This window comes from Vombatus ursinus, unplaced genomic scaffold (genome assembly GCF_900497805.2).
Source record: "Vombatus ursinus unplaced genomic scaffold, bare-nosed wombat genome assembly UNPS02010822.1, whole genome shotgun sequence".
Classification (NCBI taxonomy): Eukaryota; Metazoa; Chordata; class Mammalia; order Diprotodontia; family Vombatidae; genus Vombatus; species Vombatus ursinus.
In genome coordinates, this window is record NW_020950600.1 from 2,233,847 (window position 1) to 2,253,627 (window position 19,781).

At 49.7% G+C, this 19,781-nt stretch overlaps 2 protein-coding genes across 8 annotated transcripts; both read left to right on the forward strand.

Annotated features, from left to right (window-relative positions):
- The first annotated feature begins 7,606 nt into the window (after positions 1-7,606).
- HAUS5 (HAUS augmin like complex subunit 5) lies at positions 7,607-11,194 on the forward strand. Of its 2 annotated transcripts, none has more exons than XR_003568557.1 (3): positions 7,607-8,101; positions 10,698-10,830; positions 10,986-11,194. XR_003568557.1 is itself a non-coding variant. In XM_027855586.1 (3 exons), the coding sequence occupies exons 1-3, from the start codon at positions 10,295-10,297 to the stop codon at positions 11,095-11,097; spliced, it is 252 nt and encodes an 83-aa protein (XP_027711387.1). In that variant the 5' UTR covers positions 9,496-10,294; the 3' UTR covers positions 11,098-11,194. The 2 variants fall into 2 exon arrangements, 1 of the variants encoding a protein (XP_027711387.1); XM_027855586.1 differs by lacking the exon at positions 7,607-8,101 and adding an exon at positions 9,496-10,301.
- Positions 11,195-13,751: 2,557 nt separating this feature from the next.
- Positions 13,752-17,734, forward strand: RBM42 (RNA binding motif protein 42). Of its 6 annotated transcripts, none has more exons than XM_027855592.1 (10): positions 13,752-13,894; positions 14,692-14,806; positions 14,979-15,066; positions 15,155-15,232; positions 15,754-15,819; positions 15,937-16,088; positions 16,478-16,813; positions 17,027-17,144; positions 17,258-17,452; positions 17,537-17,649. In XM_027855592.1, exons 1-10 carry the CDS (start codon positions 13,767-13,769, stop codon positions 17,647-17,649), a joined length of 1,389 nt encoding a protein of 462 aa, XP_027711393.1. In that variant the 5' UTR covers positions 13,752-13,766. The 6 variants fall into 6 exon arrangements, with proteins under 6 accessions (XP_027711393.1, XP_027711394.1, XP_027711395.1 ...); XM_027855593.1 differs by having other exon boundaries at positions 15,757-15,819; positions 15,934-16,088; XM_027855594.1 differs by having other exon boundaries at positions 15,757-15,819.
- Positions 17,735-19,781: the final 2,047 nt, after the last annotated feature.

Below are 19,781 nucleotides of genomic sequence, written 5' to 3' on the forward strand. Positions count from 1 at the left end.
TTTTTTTTTTTAATCAAATTAACCAAAGATTTATCTATTTTGTTGTTGTTGTTGTTGTTGTTGTTGTTCTTCATAAAATCAGCTCTTAGTTTTATTTATTAGCTCAATGGTTTTCTTAATTTCAATTGTATCAATCTCTCTTTGATTTTCAGAATTTCTAATTTAGTGTTTAATTGGGGATTTTTAATTTGTTCTTTTTCTAACTTTTTTAGTTGCACGCCCAATTCATTGATCTCCTCCTTCTCTATTTTATTCATGTAAGCGTTTAGAGATATAAAATTTCCCCTAAGAACTGCTTTGGCTGCATTCCATAAGTTTTGGTATGTTGTCTCGTTATTGTTCTATTTGATGAAATTATCTTTGATTTGTTTGACCCGCTCATTCTTTAGGATTATTTAGTTTCCAATTAATTTTTAGTCTATGTTTCCATGGCCCTTTATTACAGTACTTTTAATTGCATCATTATCTGAAGAGGATGCATTTAGTATTTCTGCCTTTCTGCAGTGGATTGTGAGGTTTTTATGCCCTAATACATGGACAATTTTTGTGTAGGTGCTATGTGCCATGGAGAAAAAAGTATACTCCTTTCTATCCCCATTCAGTTTTCTCCAGACATCTATCATATCTAACTTTTCTAAAACTCTATTCATCTCCTTAGCTTCTTTCTTGTTTATTTTATGATTAGATTTGTCTAGTTTTGAGAGGGGGAGGTTGAGAAATCCCACTACTATAGTTCTGCTGTTTCTGCCTGTTAACTCACTTCTCTAAGAATTTGTATGCTATACCACTTGGTGCATATGTTTAGTATTGATATTATTTCATTGTCTATGGTACCTTTTAGCAAGATGTAGTTTCCTTCCTTATCTCTTTTAATTAGATCTGGTTTTGCTTTTGCTTTATCTGAGATCAAGATTGCTACCCCTGCTTTTTTTTTTTTTTTTTTTGAGAAATCAAGGCACTGTAACACTAATCCAAAGGAATGAAAAAATAGAAGAGAATGTGAAATATCTCATTGGAAAAACAACTGACCTGGAAAATAGATCCAGGAGAGAAAACTTAAAAATTATTGAACTATCTGAAAGCCGTGATCAAAAAAAGAGCCTAGACGTCATCTTTCAAGAAATTATCAAGGAAAACTGCCCTGATATTTTAGAACCAGAGGACAAAATAGAAATTGAAAGAATCCACCAATCACCTCCTGAAAGAGATCCCCAAAGGAAAACTCCTAGTAATGTTGTAGCCAAATTCCAGAATTCCTAGGTCAAGGAGAAGATATTGCAAGCAGCCAGAAGGAAACAATTCAAGTATTGTGGAAACACAATCAGGATAACACAAGATTTAGCAGCTTCTACATTAAGGGTCCGGAGATCATGGAGTATGATATTCCAGAGGGCAAAGGAGATAGGACTGCAGCCTAGAATCACCTACCCAGCAAAACTGAGTATAATCCTTCAGGGTAAAAAATGGTCGTTCAATGAAATAGGGGACTTTCAAGCATTCCTGTGGAAAAAACCAGAGCTGAATAGAAAATTTGACCTTCAAATACAAGATTCAGGTGAACCATGGAAAAGGTAAACAGGAAAGAAAAATCATAAGAGACTTATTAAGGTTGAACTGTTAATATTCCTGCAGGGAAAGATGATACTTGTACCTCATGAGTCCTTTGTCAGTATTAGGGTAGTGGGAGGGAAAAAAATTATATGTATAGATAGATAGAGGTCACAGGGTGAGTTGAAGATGAAGGGGTGATGTCTGGAAAATAAAATTAAGGGGTGAGAGAGGATTATACACGGAGAAGGAGAAAGGGAGAAGTAGAATGAGGTAAAATATCTCACCTGAAACAGACAAGAAAAGGCTTTTGCAGTGGAGGGGAAATGGGAGAAGGTGAGAGGGAATGAGTGAATCTTACTCTCATAGCATTTGGCTTAAGGAGGGAATAACATACACAATGGGGTATGGAAATCTATCTTACCCTACAGGAAAATAAGGGGGAAGGGGACAAGAGAGCAGGGGGTTGATAGAGGGGAGGGCAGATTGGGGGAGGGGATAATCAAAAGCAACCACTTCTGAGGAGGGACACGGTCAAAAGAGAGAATAGAATAAATGGGGGGTAGGATAGGATGAAGGAAAATATACTTAGTTTTTCACAACAGGACTACAGTGGAAGTGTTTTGCATGACTACATATCTATAACCCATACTGAGATGCTTGCCTTTTCAATGAGGGTAGGTGGGGAGGGAGGAAGGGAGAAAATTTGTAACCCAAAGTTTTAAAAACACATGTTAAAAATAAAAAAATTTTAAAAAAAATAAAGATACAGTTCTCAAGAGTTACAAGTATCATCTTCTCATGTAGGGATATAAACAGTTTAACCTTATTGAATAACATGTTTTTCTTTCTTTCCTGTTTACCTTATTATGCTTCTCTTGAGTGTTGTATTTGAAGATAGAATTTTCTATTCTCCTCTGGTATTTTCATCAGGAATGCTTTAAAGTCCCCTATTTCATTAAATGTCCCTCTTTTCCCCCTGAAAGAGTGCTCAGTTTTGCTGGGTAGTTGATTCTTGGTTGTAATCCAAGCTCCTCCTTTGCCTTCTGGAATGTCATATTCCAAGCCTTCCAATCCATTAATGTGGAAGCTGCTTGGTCCTGTGTAATCCTGGCCATGGCTCCAAGATAGTTTAATTACTTCTTTCTAACTGCTTGCAGTATTTTCTCCTTGACCTGATAATTCTGGAATTTTGCTACAATATTCCTTGGAGTTCTCATTTTGGGATCAATTTCAGGAGGTAATCAGTGGATTCTTTCAATGACTGTTTTATCCTCTGGTTCTAGGATATCAAGGCAGTTTTCCTTGATAATTTCTTGAAAGATGCTGTCCAGGCTCTTTTTCTGATCATGTCTTTCAGGTAGCCCAATAATTCTTAAATTATCTCTCCTGGATCTATTTTCCAGGTCAGTGGTTTCTCCAATGAGGTATTTTACATTTTCTTCTATTTTTTCATTCTTTTGATTTTGTTTGACTGATTCATTGACATCTTATAGAGTCATTAGCTTCCACTTGCCCAATTCTTATTTCTAAGGAATTATTTTCTTCAGTTAGCTTTTGCACCTCCTTTTCTATTTGGTCAATTCTGCTTTTTTTTTGTGGGGGGAGGGGGGAGGCAGTTGGGGTTAAGTGACTTGTCCAGAGTCACACAGCTAGTGAGTGTTACATGTCTGAGGCCGCTTTCGAACTCAGGTCCTCCTAACTTGCTCTATCCAGTGAGCCACCTAGCTGTCCCCCAGTTGTACTTTTTAAGAAGTTGTTTTCTTCAGTGGATTTTTCCCCACTTTGGCCAACTGTATTTTTTAAGGAATTGTTTTTATCTGTCAATTTTTGTCCTTCCTTTTCCAAGCTGTTGACTCTTCTGCATACCTCTCATTTCTTTTCCCAGTTTTTCTTCTACCTCTCTTATTGACTTAAAATCCTTTTTGAGCTCTTCCAAGAAGACTTCTTGGGCTTGAGACCAATTCATATCCCCCTTTGAGGTCTTGGATGTAGGCATGTTGACAGTGCTGTCCTCTTCTGAGTTTGTGTTTTGATCTTCCTTGTCACCGTAGTAACTTTCTGTGGTCAGTGTTAGTTTTTGCTTCTTACTCATTTTGTTGACCTGTTCCCTGGCTTTTAAAGTGGAGCTCTCCTTGTGGTGCACAGGGGGCATAGTCCCAAGCTCACTGTGTTGGGGGCCAGGGGCCTCAGGTACTGGCAGCTTACTCACTGCACTAGAGGGGCCCAGTCTAGTCGCATCTGTTGTTGCCTTGTTTTCAGGGCTGGCAGCTTACCTTCTGCATTGGGGCTGGAGGCCTCATAGCTGGCCTGCTGAGCCAGGACTGAGAGGCTTCGGTTACTAAGCTGAAAAAGTGTTTCACTCCATCTTTTTTTAGGTTCTGTCACTCCAGAATCCATTTAGAGGCTTGATTTAACGTTTCTGAGGGAAACTGGGGAGATCTCAGGCAACTTCCTAGATTCTCTCTGCCATCTTTTCTTTTTTCTATCTTTCTTTAGCTCTTCTAGGAATTCTTGTTGGGTTTATGTCCAATCTGCATTTTTTCTTTGAGGCTTTGTTTGTAGATGTTTTCAAGTCACTGTCTTTTGATTTTGTGTCTTGAGCTTCCCTGTCACCTTATAAGAGTTTTATGGTCAGGGTCTTTTTTTGTTGTTTGTTCACGTTTCTAGCCTGTTTCTTGACTTTGGACTTTATATTACAGTTGGGCTCTGCTCACCTCTGGGGGCAATGGCCAGTTTGAGTGTCTGTGGCATGTAGGTTTACAGTGCTTCTGAAGTAGGGTGATCTGGGGAGAGTTCTGGTCACTGTTCTCCTGGTCTGAGCTCTGCTCCCTCTCAATGGCAGAACGTAACCACTCCTCTCTACCCTGAAACTGCAACCTTGAACTGGGTAATTGGTGAAGGAACTGCCACGTGGCACCCGGTTCTACACCCAGTGCTGGCACAGGGGTCCATCCCCTCTGATCTCTTTCTGTCTAGGTATTTCGCCTCCTCGTGCTGCCACTAAAGCAGCTGCTGCCTCCGGACCCTCCGTGGCCTACAGCCTGTGCTGCTCCCCAGGCTGCACCCTCAGCCAGTCCCCTCCACAGTGTCCGCTGACCTCTCTGTCTACTTAAACTGTCTTGGACTGGAAAATGAGTCGTTCTGATTCCATTTTGGTTACCTCAGAATTTTATTTGACAAGTTTTTTTTTTTTTTAATTCGTTTATTTATTTTTAGTTTTCAGCATTCACTTCCATAAGCTTTTAAGGTTTAAATTTTCTCCACCTCCCTCCCCAAGATGGTGTGCAATCTGAAACAGGCGCTACATATACATTTTTATTAAATATATTTTCACATTAGTCATGTCGTAAAGAAGAATTAGAACCAATGGGAGGAGCCACAAGAAAGAAGAAACAAAACAAAACAAAAAAAAGAGCAAATAGTATGCTTTGATCTGCATTCAAACTCCATAGTTCTTTCTTTGGATGTGGATAGCATTTTCCATCATGAGACCTTTGGAGATGTCTTAGATCCTTGCATTGCTGAGAAGGGCTAAGTCTATCAAAGTCAGTCATCACACAGTGTGGCTGTTACTGTGTACAATGTTCTCCTGGTTCTGCTCATTTCACTCAGCATCAGTTCATGTAGGTCTTTCCAGGTTTTTCAGAAGTCAGCCTGCTCATCATTTCTTATACCACAATAGTATTGCATTATATTCATATACCGCAACTTGTTCAGCCATTCCCCAATTCATGGGCATGCCCTCAATTTCCAATTCTTGGCCACCACACAAAGAGCTGCTGTAAATATTTTTGTCCATGTGGGTCCTTTTCCCATTTGTAGGATCTCTTTGGGATACAGCCCTAGAAGTGCTATCATTGGGTTGATTTGACAGGTTTTTAAATTATTTTAGAGGGTTGGGTTGGGAGAGCTCCTCAGAAATGCATGGTTCCCTCCACCTTCTTGGCTCCATCCTCCAGGGCAAATCCATTCTTCCGAGATGCCCTCCGTCCCTGGTCATAGTTTAAAGCTGTGGTTTAGAAATCCAAACATCCTCCTCAAACACCCCCTCTTCTGAGCCTTCGGTTTACTTTCCACATCCATAGTGTTCTTCTTCATCCTTTGCCTTCTTTGGATTTCAGTGATGTAATCATCACCTATAGCCTTTGGGTCTTCGGTTTCTCGCCCAAGCTTGAGTAACTTTTGGCAAGGTTTTCTAGCAGTATCATTTGTGGCCATGTGAATCACCTCAACTGGTAGTTACTCATCTGTTTTGACACGTCTTAGGAGGTTCTCTGCCAAAACATGCCTCTGGGAGACAATAGACCTACCTCTCTTTTGTTATCATCCTCACCAGCCCTCAGCAAGGAGTTCCCAAGCACCTCCACTGCACACCTCTTCCTCTAACCCTTACTGTGTGATCTCATTTGGTAAACACCTGCCTGGTGCCAGGGGCACAAATAAAAGAATGACGTAATCCCTACTGTCAAGAAAATCACAGTCTATTCAAGGAGACAACATGTATATACAGTAGGGGTGTGTGTGTGTGTGTGTGTCTCTGACAAAGTGGTTTGGAAGGGAGGGCACTGCAGTCAGAGGAAGCAGGAAAGGCTTCCTTGTAGAATATGGTGCCAGAGCCGAGTTTTGAAGGAAGAGAGGGAGTCAGGGAGTCTGTGGGGCAAAGGTGCTGAGGTGGGAGATGAGGGCCATGTGTCAGGAACAAACAGAGGGCTGGCTGGACCAGAGAGTACAAGAAGAAAAGTGAAGTGAGAGAGACTGTGGCCATGTTGGAAAAGACTTTGAAACCAAACCAAGGACTTTTTATTTGATTCTGGAGGCAGCAGGGGGAACCATTTGGCGTTTGAGTAGGACAGGAACATAGTCAGGTCTTCTCTTAAGGAAAGTCACTTTGGTTTAGAACCATTTTTTTTTTTACAGGTATTTGGAGGAGTTTGGGGAAGAGCTCAAGCAAGGTTGGAAAGTCACTTTGGGAGAAAGGGGTGGGGTGGGGAGAGACTCGAGGTGAGAGGTGATGGTGATCTGACTGAATGCAAGAAATGTCATGGATATGGAAAGAGGGGTTTCAGCAGCTGATGGGATTCAGGAAGAGAGAGGGAGGGAGGATCAAGAATAATGCTGAGGTTATGAACCAGAACAGGACGAGGTTAGCAAAGAAAGAATGTCAGATTCTGTTTTGTACACGTTAAGTTTGAGGTGCCTCCCAACGTCCAATTTGAGGCGTCCCATAGATGGCTGGTGATGTGAGGTTGAAATGTCAGGGAAAGTCTTCTGCATAGAAACAATAAACTCATGTTACTAGGAGAAAAAGGGGTGGTCGGCGAGGTCTGCAGCAGAGCAGACCATCAGGATTGACCACTGGACTGGCGATTGGGACACTCGGTCATTCCCAATGAACATGAGCTGGAGCTGGCCAGCTGCCCTACCTGTAGCTAAGAACAGGTTTTTACGTTTATAAATACAATAAAATGTTATTTACAGGTATCACCCTGCTTTTAGCTCTCTGGGCATTACCAAAACTGCAGTTTGCCTCTTATCAAGAGGTGAGACCCAGAGGACTTCCTTGATTTTCACCTTTACCCTCTTGTTCTGGGAGACAGCCCGACCCGCCTTCAGTGTGAACCGAGGAACTTGCCCCTTTCAGAGATCCAGGCGCTGCAGGCGCGGGGTCGGCCTCAGCCCCCTTGACCAAGCTTGTCTTTGTCTTTCAGCCTGTCTGTGGATGGTCTCCTCTTGTTCACCTCTTTATCCCTTTAACCTTCTCTGTTGTGTCTTGTTTCCTTCTCTCACTTTCCCCTTTGCTTCCCCATTTGTTTGACTTGTGTCTTGCCCTCTGACCCTTCGTCGTGCCATCACTTCCTTCCTCCTCCTCCCCCTTGAATCTTCAGGTCCTTTTTCCTTGATCTTTTTCTCCTCTGCTCCAAGTTCTCCCACACTTTTCCTCCCAAAATTCAGTTTCTGGAATTCGAGTCCAAATCTCTTTCAATCAACCTTTTTTTTCTTTTTAAAAATTTTTGAAATTAAACACCCCAAAAAAGAGCACACACGCACACACACACACAGTTTCTGAAACTGTGACCCTCTATTTCAGGCCACTACCTGACTTTCAAAACGCTCCTACATTTGATCTGTTTCCCTATGAACTTCCTTCTGTTCTTTTCTATGCATGATTAAAAAAATCCCTCTTTGGGGAAAATCAGTATTGATCACCCTTTCTCCCTCTCTCCCTCTCCCAGTCCCACACAATTAAAACAAACCAACCTTGTGAAAAAGAAGCATCGTCAAGCAGAACGAATCCAGCCCATGTGGCCGCTTCCAGAAATGTCCCGGTCTTTCTGCACCCTGACTCGTCTCCTCCCCGCCAGGAGCTGGGTTAGGCCTTCCACGGACGCCGTTAGCCAGCCATTGTTCTGACAGACCTTGTGCAAACTGCTCTCTGGTTCTGGTCGGTTCACGCTGCCCAGGATTCCTGTGATCCTCTCGTCCATCAGTTTTTACAGCACAGCCATAGTTCCTTCTACTGACAGGCCACAGTTTGTCCGGCTGCTCTCCAGTGAGTGGGCCCCTCTTGATTCTCTTCCTTGTTTCCTGTTTCCTCCCCTTCAGCGTCAGGAAGTTTGTTTTGCTTACAGAACAAACCCCCCCCCCACCATCATGTTCCCTTTCATCCCATCCCCCTGCCCTCATCCCCACTTGCTCCCCTCTTGAGTCAGGAGTACTTCCACACCAAAGTGTGTATGTTCAACCCTCCTCCGTCCACCTCTGGTAGAAATGAGTTTCATCTGCCGCTGCTTCCTCACCCCTCCCACCATGTTCCACCCCAATCATGAGAAGCAGCAGCCCCCACTTTTTCCTCCCTCATCTGCACTGGGCTCTGCCTTCTTTTTCTCCTCCCTTAGAGCAGGACCAGTTCTTCCCCAGGCCCTCTGTTTTTATCTAACTCCCTTTGATGAACTTCAGGCCTGAAAGAACATTTGTTTCTTTTCCCCTTTAGAATGTTAGCATCATCTCATACGGCCCCTTTTGAGGCCTCCAATACATTTACCTTCCCAGGTTTTTCTGCTCTCTCGTGTTTGTATGCCAGAGTTCCTACTCAGCTCTGGTCCTTACCACAAAAATGCTGCAAAGTTCTGTTCCATTAAAAATCCATTTTTTTCCCCTGTAGGATTATATTCAGCTTTGCTAGGTGAATTATTCTTAGTTGTAAGCCTGTCTCTCTCTCTTGACTTTAGAAGTACCGTACTCCCAGATCTCCTTTTGTTCTGTGGTCTTACGTGATCCTGATTGTGGTATCTTGGTCTGCATGGACTGCCTCCTTTGGCATACCAGCAGTAGTTTTTCTTTGATGTGGGACATTCTTTTTGGGGGATTCCTTTCAGGAGATGCTTCGGGGCTTCTTTATACTTTTGCTTTGCCCCCTGGTTCTCATAGAGCGGAGCAGTTTTCACTTGTGATTTCCTGAAATATTGTGTCCAGGCGGTTTTTTTTTCCCTTTTAAATCCATCCTGGTTTTCAGAGAGTACGATGATTCTTAAGTTATCTGTCTTGGATCTGTTCTTCAAGCCGGTGGTTGTTTGTGATATCTGATATCCACATTTTCTTTTTTTAACCTTTTAGTCTTGTTCTGATACTTCTTACTGTTTCATAGAGTCATGAATTTCTTTTGGACTCCTCTGGTTTTCAAATGTAAGATTTACTTCTTTCTCTTCTAAGCTATTATTTATTTATTCTTTCTTCAAGAGCTTTTATTTCTTTTTTTTTATCTTTCTAGTTATTCAGGTTGTCCTTATAGAAAAATCCATTGTTTTTCTTTGAGTCTTCACCTGCAGCTGTTAACAGAGTTATTCTCTCTTTCTTCTGGCTGGATTCCTAGACTGTGATACTAGTTGGTGTTTTCTTTGTTTTTTGTTTTGTTTTGTTTTGTTTTTTCATCTCTGCAGCTTCAGCTCCTGAATTGGAGCTCTGTGGGGGTCAGGATACTCACCGCCCCAGCTTTGCACTTGTGGCCGGTGGGTTTGGCCCTGCCTAGTCTGACCCTGGTTTATCTGGGTTCCCACCCCAGCCTCCTCCTTCCAAAGCCCTCTGCTCTTCTGGCTCTTCAAGGCCCTCTCTGGCAAGTCAGGACAGGGACCCCAGGGCCCTTCCTGTTTGGGGGCTTTGAGGGGGGGCTTTTACAGAACTGCTGCCTGGAGGCTGCCCTTGGCCCTGACCCTTTTCTGGTTGTGCTAGGAGTCTTGCTTGCTTTGCCATTTGCTGTGGGCCCTTTTCCTATGGCCTCTGGACTTAAGGCTTCTGGTGCAGTTCTGGGGTGGAAGGAACCACTTATTGTAGTTTTCAGTCAATTTCTTGGTCATTATTCAATCTGGTGTGGATTTCAGGTTTTTGCTGACATAGGTGTCCAGAGTGGATAGGCCTCCATATGGACGATCTCCATACAGATCACTTTGCCGATCTCTGCACCGTCGTCTTCTGCCACATGGCCATCTCTTGGCAGCCGAAATGGATACATGGATAGTGTAGAGGCACAATGCCCAGGACCCAGCACTGGGTGGATGTTTGAGGTCAAGGAGAGAACGTGAAGGTTCATGGGGAAAAAATGGCCCATGCAGTGCCCTCCACACATGCCGCTTTGAAAATGCCCAGACCTCAACAAAGAAAGATCAGATTAACCTGGAGGAGGACGCCTTGAAATAATTAAGTGTCTGAAATGCTGTGACCCAGAAGACATCTTGGACTTCTTGGCTCCATGGAAGGTTAAATTTGATGATGCTGGCCAAATCTGACTTCCTCACGCTCTCTCCTGTGCCTGTGCATTTATTTGTTCAGGCCATGAAAAGACTGTCCCTCATCTTCATCTCAGTTCACGTCTCCTTTGTATAACCTGAAGCAGCTTCCCCAGATGAAAGTTATCCACTTTCTCACATTTTCCTAAAACATCACGTGTCTTATTCTATTTTCTAACCTTTCACTCTCCCTTATTAGCATACTTGTTTCTGTGCAAGACCTTTCCCCCTTTTAGACTGAAAAAAATCCTTGAGGATGGGGACTGGACATGCATGTTAAAATCCCACCACCGAACGTGCTCCTGCCCAGCAGAGGCATTTAATGGACACTCAATGAGTCATGTTGCATTCCTCCCCTCCCCCTAGAACTGCTTCAGATCCAGGAGTCTGAGGAGAAGAAGCAGCAACAGCATCTGGGCCCCATCCTGCATCGCCTCGAGGAGCTGATGGAGCGGGGACTGGACCGTATCCCCCAGCTTCTGAAGGCCGTAGGGGACTGGTGAGAGGCGCAGCCCCGGGGCCGAGGGACCTGGGGTGGGAGCCGACAAGCGGGGCTGAGGAGAGCTGAGAAAGGGGGTGCTCCAGGGCTGGGCTGGGAGGAAGATCCGGGACCCCCAGGGACCTACGTCAAGACCCCGCTGCCTTGCCCCCAAGGTGGGACCAGCCAGGGCAGAACGCCCTCCCTGGAGAGCTCCAGGACCAGGACGGCCTCTCCCTACAGCAGTGGAAGCTTCGCTGGGCCCGGGCCCAGGGGCGGAGAGCCTGAACAGTGAGGTTTGGAGCAGAAGCACAGAGACGTGAATAGAATTGGATCCGTCCTTTCACTGATAAAACTCCCAGTAAAGTGCCTAAAGATTTCAGGATCAGGGCTTTTCTCTGTGCCTTTAACCTCTGACCCTCCAACTTCTCCAGTCCTTGGCCTGTTCACTCAGCTGAAAGGAGAGGAAGCAGTCAGGGTTTCCCCGGGGCAGTGTTGCCCACCTGGGGGATAGTTCCAGGATAGGAAACCATAGGCTTGAGATACTTCAAGGAAGGGGGAGCAGATCTGTGGCAGGTGGACCAGGTGATGAGGTTGGGAGTAGACAGTGAAAGCCCCCACTGTGGGGGTTCTTTGGACGGAGACTGGGCCCTGGCCTGGCCTAAGGGTCCATCCCTGGGCACTGAAGGAAACCTGGCCACCACCTACAGCTGGTCTCCACACTGGGACCCTCAGGGTGCCCTTGGCTCCCTCATGACATGGGGAGGGGGCACCCCAGGGACTGGCAGCAGACTGGGCAGGGCACCTCCCTCTACCCAGGTTTGGCCAGGGCTGTCGGGGGCCCTTCCCTAGGGGGAATACAGTAGCATCTATACTCCTAGTGGAGGGCCACATCTTCCTGGGGACCCTTTTCTCATGAAATTTTAGCCTGCCTGGCGTCTTTTGCAGTATTCAAGGTCTGAGCAGGAGGGCCTGCTTCAATGTGTAGGATATGTTAAGTGGATCATGGGAGATGCTTCAGGGATCCTGAATCCCTGTAGAGGTCAGAGTCCCCCAGAAAGAGGAAATGCTTCCCCAGACCGTGAGGTACTCAGTCACCATTTTCTCATCAAGGTCTTCCTTAGGAGAGTAGCAGTGTATTTACTGGGACGTGGAGGCAAGGCAGGGAAGGAGCCGGACCCTGAGCTCCTGCTGGAGAGCCGATGTCCTCTGGGAGACGATGCTGCTGCCCCTCCAGCCCCAGCCCTTTGCTATCAAAGCCGTGCCCTCCCAAGCCACTTAAACTTCCCCACAGATCCAAGCTGGGGGTGGCGGGACGCGTTTGGGGGCGGCGTGGACGAGCTTGGGGGCAGGATGAAAATGGAAACACCCCAGGGCTGCCATTCTCTGCCCCACCCCAGTCATGTGACCAAGGACCTCTGCTCAGGAAGGTCTGGTTTCCCCATTCCTCAGGAAACTTCAGTTCCAACGTCCTGGCTGAAAAATCAGACACCAGAACCCCCTCCTGACTCCCAGTCCATCCTTGACCCCAGGTCTGAGGCTCTGTTCCTTGCCTTTCAAAGGCAGGACAAAGTGGTCTCTAAGGTTCTTTCAGCGTGTGGGATTTGGGCTCCGTTTTATTATTCTTCTGTTCCGGTTAATAAGAGTTGAATGACCTGAAGCAAATCACCTCCCATTTCTGGGGCCTCTGGGACTGGACCAGATAGTCCCCAAGGTGGGTCCCTCTTCTAGGTTTGGAGAGGTGGGAGCAGAGGCTGACCTCAAGCCGTCAGTCCCCGTCCCAAAGTCTCTCTCTGTCGTAAAGGTTTTCACCCCCTCTCCCCCCTCGGGAATCCGGGCTCCTCTGCTACCAACCAACAAACCTTCACTAAGTGTTTCCTCCGAGGCTCTAGCAAAGACCCAGCTGTGGCACGCCCCGTATTCCACTGATGGAGCTTGCACAGAATGGGAATGGGCGGTATCCTGGTGCTCCTGGGGGTGGGGAGGGACTGTGCCCAGCCAGTCTGCCTCCGCCCAGGGATCGGGGAGAGTGCTGTGTCTGACCTCAACTAGCCCCTGTCATTGCCTATTTCTCCCTTGAAAAGAGCGTTTTCCTCGCATACCCTAGCAAAGGTGATCTCCGTGCCATCCCATCTTCCACGAGTGCTTCCCCCTTCAGTTTAATAGCAGCTAATAGTATTTATATAACGCTCTTAGACGTGCAAAACATTAAGCAGGCATCTCGTGTCACCACAATCCTGGGAGGCAGGTGTATTGTCTTTATGTTACAGATGAGCAAACTGAGGCACCGAGGTTTAGTGGCGTGTGCGACACATGCTTACAGCTACTAAGTGTTACGCTCCCTCCTTGGTCCCTTCCCACCTGCTTACACTCTTCGAATTTCGCCAATCTCAAAAAAATAAAAGACTCCACCACCTCTGTCGTTGCGCTAACCATCTCCCTCTTTGCTGGTTCACCTTTTAAACTGGCTCCTTTCCTACTGCCCCCCGTGAGGGTGCTCCCGAGGGCTCACCAGCCCCCAGCCTTCTTGAAAACCGGTCTTAAAGGCTCCGCTCCCCTCAGGCTTCCAGACCGCAGTCCCTGCGTTTTCCAAGCGGAAAAAAACTGAGAGGCGGGAATTTGACCGAGCCCAGGTAACGCTCGGGCCAGTAGAGGCGGGCTAGGGCTTGAACCCGGGTCAGCAGAGAGGTATGTCCCCACCCTCTCTGCTGAAAAACAAACCTCCCACGAGTGTGCCGGCCGATGGAAACAAAGTTGCGGGCTGGGGGCGTGGCCTCTGGTTCCTTGGGCTGTCATTGGCTCAGGGGGCGAGGAAGCAACTGCGCTTGCGCGCCTGCCGGGACCGCACAAAGCGGAACTGGTTGGTTCCTGTTAAGCACGTGCGTCATACGTCATCGGCGTGCGCCCGCGAAGACGGGCAGAGGGTGGCCGCGGCGGAAGCGGCTGTGGCGACGACGATGGCTGGGACAGGGCCGCCCCCGGGACTCCCGGGCGCGGGCGCAGCCTTGCCCTCGGGCCCAGGGCCCGGTGTGCCCGGGAAGAGCGGCGAGGAGCGACTGAAAGAGATGGAGGCGGAGATGGCGCTGTGAGCCCCTCCCTCCCCGCGCCGCGCCCGGGGCCGGGGCGGCTGTTCCCCTGTCTCCGTGCCGGGGAGCCCGGGAGCGGGGAGGGGCGACCTCGTGGGGGTGGGGCAGGGAAGGGGGCCCCTGCGGGCAGCCTCCGGCCCCCTCCTCGGGAGTGAGGCCGCCTGCCCCCACGATGGGCGGGGAAGGGGGGTCCGCCACTGCCTGCTGCCTCCGGCCCCTCCTCGGGGGTGGGTCCGCCTGTCTCCCCGCCTCTCGTCACCTCTCATCCGGAGTGTCCAGTCTCTGAGTGTCTGTTCCTTGCGTCTGCTTTGTCTCCACCTCCCTGGGTCTATCTCTGAGTATCTCTTACCTTCCATCTAGGTGTCTCCCTTCGGCTCTAATTCTGAAGGTTTCTGCCCCTGCTTGGTGTCTTTTCTGTCCATCTCTCTCTTTCTGCATGTATCTTTCTCTAATTATCTCTTCTTGGTGTGTTTGTCCCCGTGTCTTTTTTCTGGATGTGACTCGGACCCTGTGTGGCCCTGATTTTTTTTTAATCTTTTTTCTTTCCGAGTCCACAACCTGGTCTTAGTCTTTGCCCCCCATTTGCTGTTTTTTCTAAATATTTTCTTTGTCTGACTCCCCATGTGTTTTTCTCTTCCTCATACTTCTCTGTATCTGAGTCTCTGTCTTTCCTCAGTTGTCTTGGCATTCCTAAGTTTCTGCCTGAGCCTGTGAAGAGAGAGGGTCAGATCCCTTCTGGCACCAAACCCAGCGATTCTTCTGTGTGTCTGAATCATTTCGTATTTCTGCCCCACAGGTTTGAGCAGGAAGTCTTGGGGGCTCCAATATCTGGTATTCCAGCCCCAGTTGTACCAGCTGTGGAGCCTGCACCTGTGATCCGCCCAATCATTGCCACCAACACCTACCAGCAGGTAGGGGGGTATGGTGTCCCTTCATGTGTATGGACTCTACTGTTCAACTAGTTCATTAATTCCAAACCAGCTTTTATCCTTTATCCCACTTGTCTGTTAGCCCAGGCTCCAAAGAAAGAGGGAACCTGAGCTCCCTCACTGACTACTTTCTCTTGTCCTCCCCCCTGGTCAGGTCCAGCAGAGCCTGGAGGCCCGGGCAGCAGCAGCAGCCACAGTAATTGCTCCCATTGTAGGTCCCCCTGGCCCCTTTGTAGGTCCTGGTGAGTTGGGAAGGAGGTATGAGGGAGGGTCAAGAAGGAGGAATCCAGAAGGTCACCCCACCAATGCAGTTTTTTCTCTCCTCCACAGTTGGTTTCGGCCCTGGAGGAGATAGAGGTCGTCTTGACAGCCCTGAGGCCCGGGATGCCATGTTCCTTCGCCGGGCGGGTCAGTGCCCAGGACCCAAAGCCTAGGATTCAACATTCTTTGCCCCTAACACACACACACACACATACCTAGCCTCCTGCCCCACCCGCCCCAACTTCCAATAAATAAGCCTACCCAGGAAGCCCCTCCAGGATAATCACAAAATCCTGACTTCCCCCAGGATTTTTTTGTGAGCCCTTAGAACTCCTGGACAATTCCACAGTGCCTGCTCAAGACAGGCATAGTTTCCTAACTATGGTACCTCTTCAGAGACCTGACCCCAAAGGACCCTAAAAGATACTGGCAAGCCCTCAACCCCTAGATACCCATTCCCTTCTCCTACATACAGACATCCCAGTGATCCCAGGACTCCCTGAGATTCAAAAGACTGATTCAGAGGTGCCAGCAGTGACCCCAGCACCCCATGAGAAATGTCTCAAGTGATCCTAGGACCCCCTGAAGCCCTGAACCCCTGAGGCCTCCTTCAAAGACCCTGAGGCATGGCCCTTCACGCCCTGTCTCCATCTCTGTCTGTCTCTCAGCAGTGCCCCCGCAGCGTCCCCCCATCCTGCGCCCAGCCTTCGTCCCCCATGTGCTGCAGAGAGCGGGTGAGAGAAGGGCCCAGGGAATGTTCCTGGCCCGGCCCCATCCCCTCTTTGGCGTCCCCGGCACCTCAAAGACCCAAGGACCCCCTTCACCACACACTTTCTCTTTTTCTTTAGCAGGTGGCCCACGCCCCATGGCTCTTCGGCCACCACATCAGGCCCTGGTTGGGCCTCCCCTGCCTGGTCCCCCTGGACCTCCCATGATGTTGCCCCCGATGGCCCGGGCACCAGGACCCCCACTTGGCACAATGGCGACCCTGAGGCCTCCCCCAGTGAGTGTGTAGGGCATGTGAGAAGGAAATTTGTGGAGATACAAACATCCCTATCATAAACCCTGGAATCCAGCCCCCCAACTGTGAGAGTGTCATTTGGGTCACCCCTAGATGTTTGTGTCTCTGGCTTCGCTGCATCCCTCTGTGTTTTCCTTTCTTGTTTGCTTCCTTTGTGTATCTCTTTTTTTCTCTGTTCCCTGCCACTCAAGCTCTGAAGCCACTTAGGTCCTTGGCAGTCTGAGCTGTGAGTTTCTGCCAGCCTCGGAGTTAGGGGTAGTGGGCTGCTCTGGGCATTGTGGCCAGCGCCCCTGCCCTCCCCGTCCCTGGCTGTGGGGCCCCTTGTCCACCTCTATTTCTCTGACACCTTCATCTCCTTGTGTTTCTGGCAGGAGGAGCCTCCAGCCCCTCGGGAACTGGGCCTGGGCCTGGGCCTGGGGCTGAAGGAGAAAGAAGAAGCTGCCGCTGTGGCTGTGGCAGCTGCTGCCGCTGCAGGGCTGGAAGAAGCGGGGGCAGCTGTGGGGGGCCCAGGAGCCGCTGCCGTCATCGGGCCCAGCCTCCCCTTGCCCTTGGCCATGCCCTTGCCCGAGCCCGAGCCCCTGCCTCTGCCCCTGGAAGTCGTTCGGGGCCTGCTTCCGCCTCTTCGAATCCCTGAGCTCCTGTCCCTCAGGCCTCGGCCTCGGCCCCGGCCTGAGCCCCAGCCACCCCCAGGACTCATGGCCCTCGAGGTCAGTGTGGGCCATGCCGGGGTGGGGCGAGGGAGGGCAAGGGGGATTTGGAAGGTGTCAGGGGAATCTTTCCCAAAAGTAGACATTTAGTAGATGCTTCTTGAGTTGGAGAAAGTTTGCTGGGGCGGGACAGAGCTGAGAACCTTAGTCTGCTCCAGGTACACCTCTATACCCTAGAGGTTCTTCGGTCCTCACCCTTGCCCGTCCTGCCAGGTCCCAGAGCCTTTGGGTGAGGACAAGAAGAAAGGGAAGCCAGAGAAGCTAAAACGTTGCATCCGAACAGCAGCTGGGAGCAGTTGGGAAGACCCCAGCCTCCTGGAGTGGGATGCAGGTAAAATATTAGAGGCTGCTGAGGCTCAGGAATGAGGAGAAGTGGTTTCATGGAGAGGCTGGGGCAGAAGTGGTTAAAGACATCCTCTTCTCCCCTCTCCCTTTGTGGCCTAGATGACTTCCGGATCTTCTGTGGGGACCTGGGCAATGAGGTGAATGACGACATTTTGGCCAGAGCCTTCAGCCGATTCCCCTCCTTCCTCAAGGCCAAAGTCATCCGGGATAAGCGCACGGGCAAGACCAAGGGCTATGGCTTTGTCAGCTTCAAGGACCCCAGTGACTATGTGAGGGCCATGAGGGAAATGAACGGTAAGTCAGATCCTGAGTCCCCTGGTCCAGAGTTCTTGACCCCCCAGCCCATGTAGCCTGACTGACCTGGCTGTCTCCCCCCAGGGAAGTATGTGGGCTCACGGCCCATCAAGCTGCGCAAGAGCATGTGGAAGGACCGCAACCTGGATGTGGTGCGGAAGAAGCAGAAGGAGAAGAAGAAGCTTGGGCTGAGATAGCCCAGACCCCCCAAGGTTCCCCCTCATCCCCTATGATGACCTTGCCCCTGTCCCCAAACTGAATAAATTTGAATTCTTTCCATCACTCTAGAGCATTTTGTCATCTAGACACCTCGGCGTCAGGAATCCAAAGCCCGCTGGCTTCTGAAGTGGGGGGCAGAGGGTGAGGTTTGGGAAGATGAGACCTCAGGACCCCATCTCTAGAGATCACCCCCATTGGAGAAGAGAGTTGGAAGGATGGCAGCTGCTGAGGGGGAAGGGTCAGCCCCAGGAAAAGCCCAAGTTAATGGCCTTAGTCCACCTTCCCCTCCCTTGGGTTCTCTGATGTCAAATTTTCCGTTATACTGTGTTGGGGGGGGGGTCTCAAAGTCAGCATGGGGCCCATCCTCCAACAGGAAACGACCTGGGGGGCCCCACTCCCCTCTTGGGCCCAACCCCCAGCCCCAGTTCTCCAAGGTCTTGGGTGGGGGGAAGGGGACCAGAGCAACTTAAAGATTAATGTAAACACACATTGAGTGATGGGGGACAGAAACAGGAAGAGTCAGATGGAGAAACCGATAGAGACTCAATCCAGGAGGGCGGCCTCAGAACAATGGGAGCTGCCTGTTCTTTGACACCTAAGATTTACAAAGCCTTCTGCACGTGCTGTTTGGAGCCTCACTGGCAACCGTGTGGTACTAGGGTCCTAGGGCATTGCTGCCCGTTACAGATGAGGAAAGTGAGTCCTAGAGACAGAAACAGAGACATGCTCAAGGATAGCTGTGGGGCTAAGGTGCTGCAGATAGTGCTGTCTCTGTTTTACACATGAGGAAACGGAGTCCTAAATGCAGAGAAGGGAAAGAGAAATAGAGGGGAATCCATGGAGCTGGTGCTGCAGAAGCAGGAAGAGGAAGGCAGGGATGTAGTTGCTGGACCCTATGTTTATGGAGTGTGCCAGACCCCTGTCTGCAGGACGCTGACTGGCTGGGGAGCTGAGACTAACCCCAGGCCTCCAGAACGGGAAAAGAATAGGGCCAGGGTCACAAGGCAAGTCTCACCTTGGACTGGGAGTTGGGAAATGGGGTGCCAACGGGCTTCCTGGAGACAGGAGAGGCAAGCCCATACCCCCTCAAAGAGACAGCGAATACAGGGCTTGGGTGTCTGGGCAAGGACGACGGACCGAGACACCATAACCCCCTCCCCAGCGTCACACTCGCTGATTGTGACGTCAGTCCCTGGGGGGCTCAGCCGGAAATCCTCCACTTCCGGAGATAAGAGTTCGAGCCGCCCCCGCAGTCGCCCGCCAGACCATCGGCCCGCAGCTGCCTCCCAGCTCAGAAATCTTTAACCCTGCCCAGAGACCCCTCCCCAGGTCCCCATGTCTAACCGACCTGCCGCCGAGCCCCATTTCCCAAGCTCAAGCCCACTCAAGTCATTCACGGAACCCACAGTGGCCCCCGTTACGCCCTACCTCAGGTCCCCAAAACTTTCCAGACATACCCACCGCAAATCCCTCGTTCTGCGGGATTCGCCCAGCAACTGCGACAGTCCCTGGCGCCCAAGCCCCTGAGGGCGGGGTTGGGGGTGGCCAGGGACTGGGGGTCACTAGCTCGTTTGATCCCACCACCTCCAGGAAACCCACCTGACTCCAACTCCAGGGCCCTGAGAGTAAAGGGCTGGTGCTGGGGGGATCGGACCTCAGCCACACCCCCACACACTGCTCCTGGTGCTATCGAAACTAGACCCCAGATTGGAGTTGATCACATCGGGGAAAGCGACAAGAACGGGGGCCAACCGGGGCGCCTCAAGAGAGGGCTAGCTTTTGAAAATGATCAGTCCACTGCTCCGGATCAATGTCCGGCCCAACCCCGCCCCCTGCAGCAGTTGCAACCTGACCCCTTTCCCATTGCTGGAGTCTCTGACGTGTCGGAAAATATCCCCCCTCCCCAGACTCGAGGGGGGGAGATCCCGAGTATGAAATGGGGCTGAAGACCCCGGGGTGAGGAACAGGGAACACCAGAGAGGTGAGTGCACCACTGGGGCTTGGCACTTCTGGAGGGAGCAGAATCTTGAGTGTCTGATGCCTGGGTCCATGAGGGAGGGTCAGAGAGCGTGAAGCCCCTGACGGATTGAAAGTGACTAGGATTTGGGGC

Excerpts from the sequence above, each read along its gene's own strand:
- RBM42 (XM_027855591.1), top strand. The coding sequence starts at position 13,767 with ATGGCTGGGACAGGGCCGCCCCCGGGACTCCCGGGCGCGGGCGCAGCC. Across the intron at positions 15,067-15,154 it reads TGGCCCCTTTGTAGGTCCTG|TTGGTTTCGGCCCTGGAGGA; the intron begins GTGAGTTGGGAA and ends TCTCCTCCACAG. Across the intron at positions 17,145-17,257 it reads CCTCCTGGAGTGGGATGCAG|ATGACTTCCGGATCTTCTGT; the intron begins GTAAAATATTAG and ends TTTGTGGCCTAG.
- HAUS5 (XM_027855586.1), top strand. Across the intron at positions 10,831-10,985 it reads CTGAAGGCCGTAGGGGACTG|GTGGGACCAGCCAGGGCAGA; the intron begins GTGAGAGGCGCA and ends CTTGCCCCCAAG.